Source organism: Anneissia japonica, unplaced genomic scaffold, assembly GCF_011630105.1.
Source record: "Anneissia japonica isolate Jap-2015-1 unplaced genomic scaffold, ASM1163010v1 scaffold287715_len1027211_cov185, whole genome shotgun sequence".
NCBI classification, from domain to species: Eukaryota; Metazoa; Echinodermata; class Crinoidea; order Comatulida; family Comatulidae; genus Anneissia; species Anneissia japonica.
Window position 1 is genome coordinate 3,719 of NW_022724789.1, and position 1,370 is coordinate 5,088.

The following is a 1,370-nucleotide window of genomic DNA, read 5'->3' on the forward strand; positions in this document are numbered from 1 at the left end:
ATCGGGCAACGCCTATTATGGAAAATAATATAGATACCTGACAATGAAAAGTATATTTCATAAAGATCTATTATTAACCTAAGTTACAGACACTATCAATTAATTCATTTAGTACAGTATATAAACAACAGCATAATTAAAAATACATCTTTTAAATAAACAAGGATTTAACACCCTTATATATATATATATATATATATGTATAATAATAATCAAAGGAAGGTAAATACAGTGTTAGAATAAGGACATAATAATACATCGTGTAGCATAGCTCTCAACGAATGTAGTCCTGTAAATAAATGAATAAAGAAATTGTGTAATAAAATTCCTCTGGCGGGATTCGAACCTGCGACCTCTCGCTGTCAAGGCGAGCGTCATAACCATTAGACCACGGAGGCTTCATGGTTGAACAGATTCAAATACCACCAGATACACTCCATTACACAATAAATACGGCTAGAAACAAATAGTTGCATATAATATAAATCAAGATAATGTCACTGTGCCCTTATCAATTGCCTCCGACAGTGTGCTTCTTGCAAAGATACCCCCGTCACTTGCTGAACCATAGTTGCCAACATCAATATATGTAAAGCAATAGTTAGCATCAACTAAGGCCAAAAGGACAATCGAAAAATGGCCCTTGTAACAAAAGTACTTTGAGCCACTGTTGTTAGGAGCTTGAATATGTATATTTTTTCCATCAATAGCTCCTAGGCTATTTGGGTAATTCCATCGGAGGTAAAAGTCGTTTGCTAACTTTTCCCAATCGTCAGGTGATGATGGCATTACCATGTAAATACCACTTAGCCTTTCCCATATTGCCACACAGACTTCTACAATGATCATTGACACTGTTGAAATGCCCATTCTATAGTTGTAATGGAATGATCCATATGAGTCACCGGTTGCTAAAAATCTGTAAATAAACGAATGAATACATATTAAACTGGTTAGATAAAACAATACATTGCCTCTTTTGCTCTTGTTTATTCCAATGTGATCCATTTTTAATGTGTTATGTTGAGTTATCTAATTACATATGTGTACAATTTACATTAGTTTATACATTAAACAGACAGATAGACGTTCTCTTGTTGAGATGGCTTTACTGAACCGCGTGTCTTGTTTAACAATATCATCATGGATCAAGTTCAAAATGGTTTCAAATTGTTCTTCCGTCATCCGAAAATAGGCAAAATACTGATCTTCAATTGAATTTAAATCGTTTGTTATCAGGGAGACAAAGTGGCCAAGTTTTGGTCTCTTCTGGTTGATAGGGTTTACCCAGATCTTTTTCTTGCTTTTTTCTTCACATTTCTAAGTAACAAACTCACAATCAGTTCATCCTCATCCCTACTTGAATCCAT

General features: G+C 34.3%; 1 protein-coding gene across 1 annotated transcript; it reads right to left on the reverse strand.

The window, feature by feature from the left end:
* Window positions 1–486: 486 nt before the first annotated feature.
* On the reverse strand, window positions 487–1,370 carry LOC117112557. The gene is made up of 2 exons (XM_033255642.1): window positions 1,288–1,370; window positions 487–919 (listed from the first exon to the last, which is right to left on the reverse strand). Exons 1-2 carry the CDS (start codon window positions 1,368–1,370, stop codon window positions 487–489), a joined length of 516 nt encoding a protein of 171 aa, XP_033111533.1.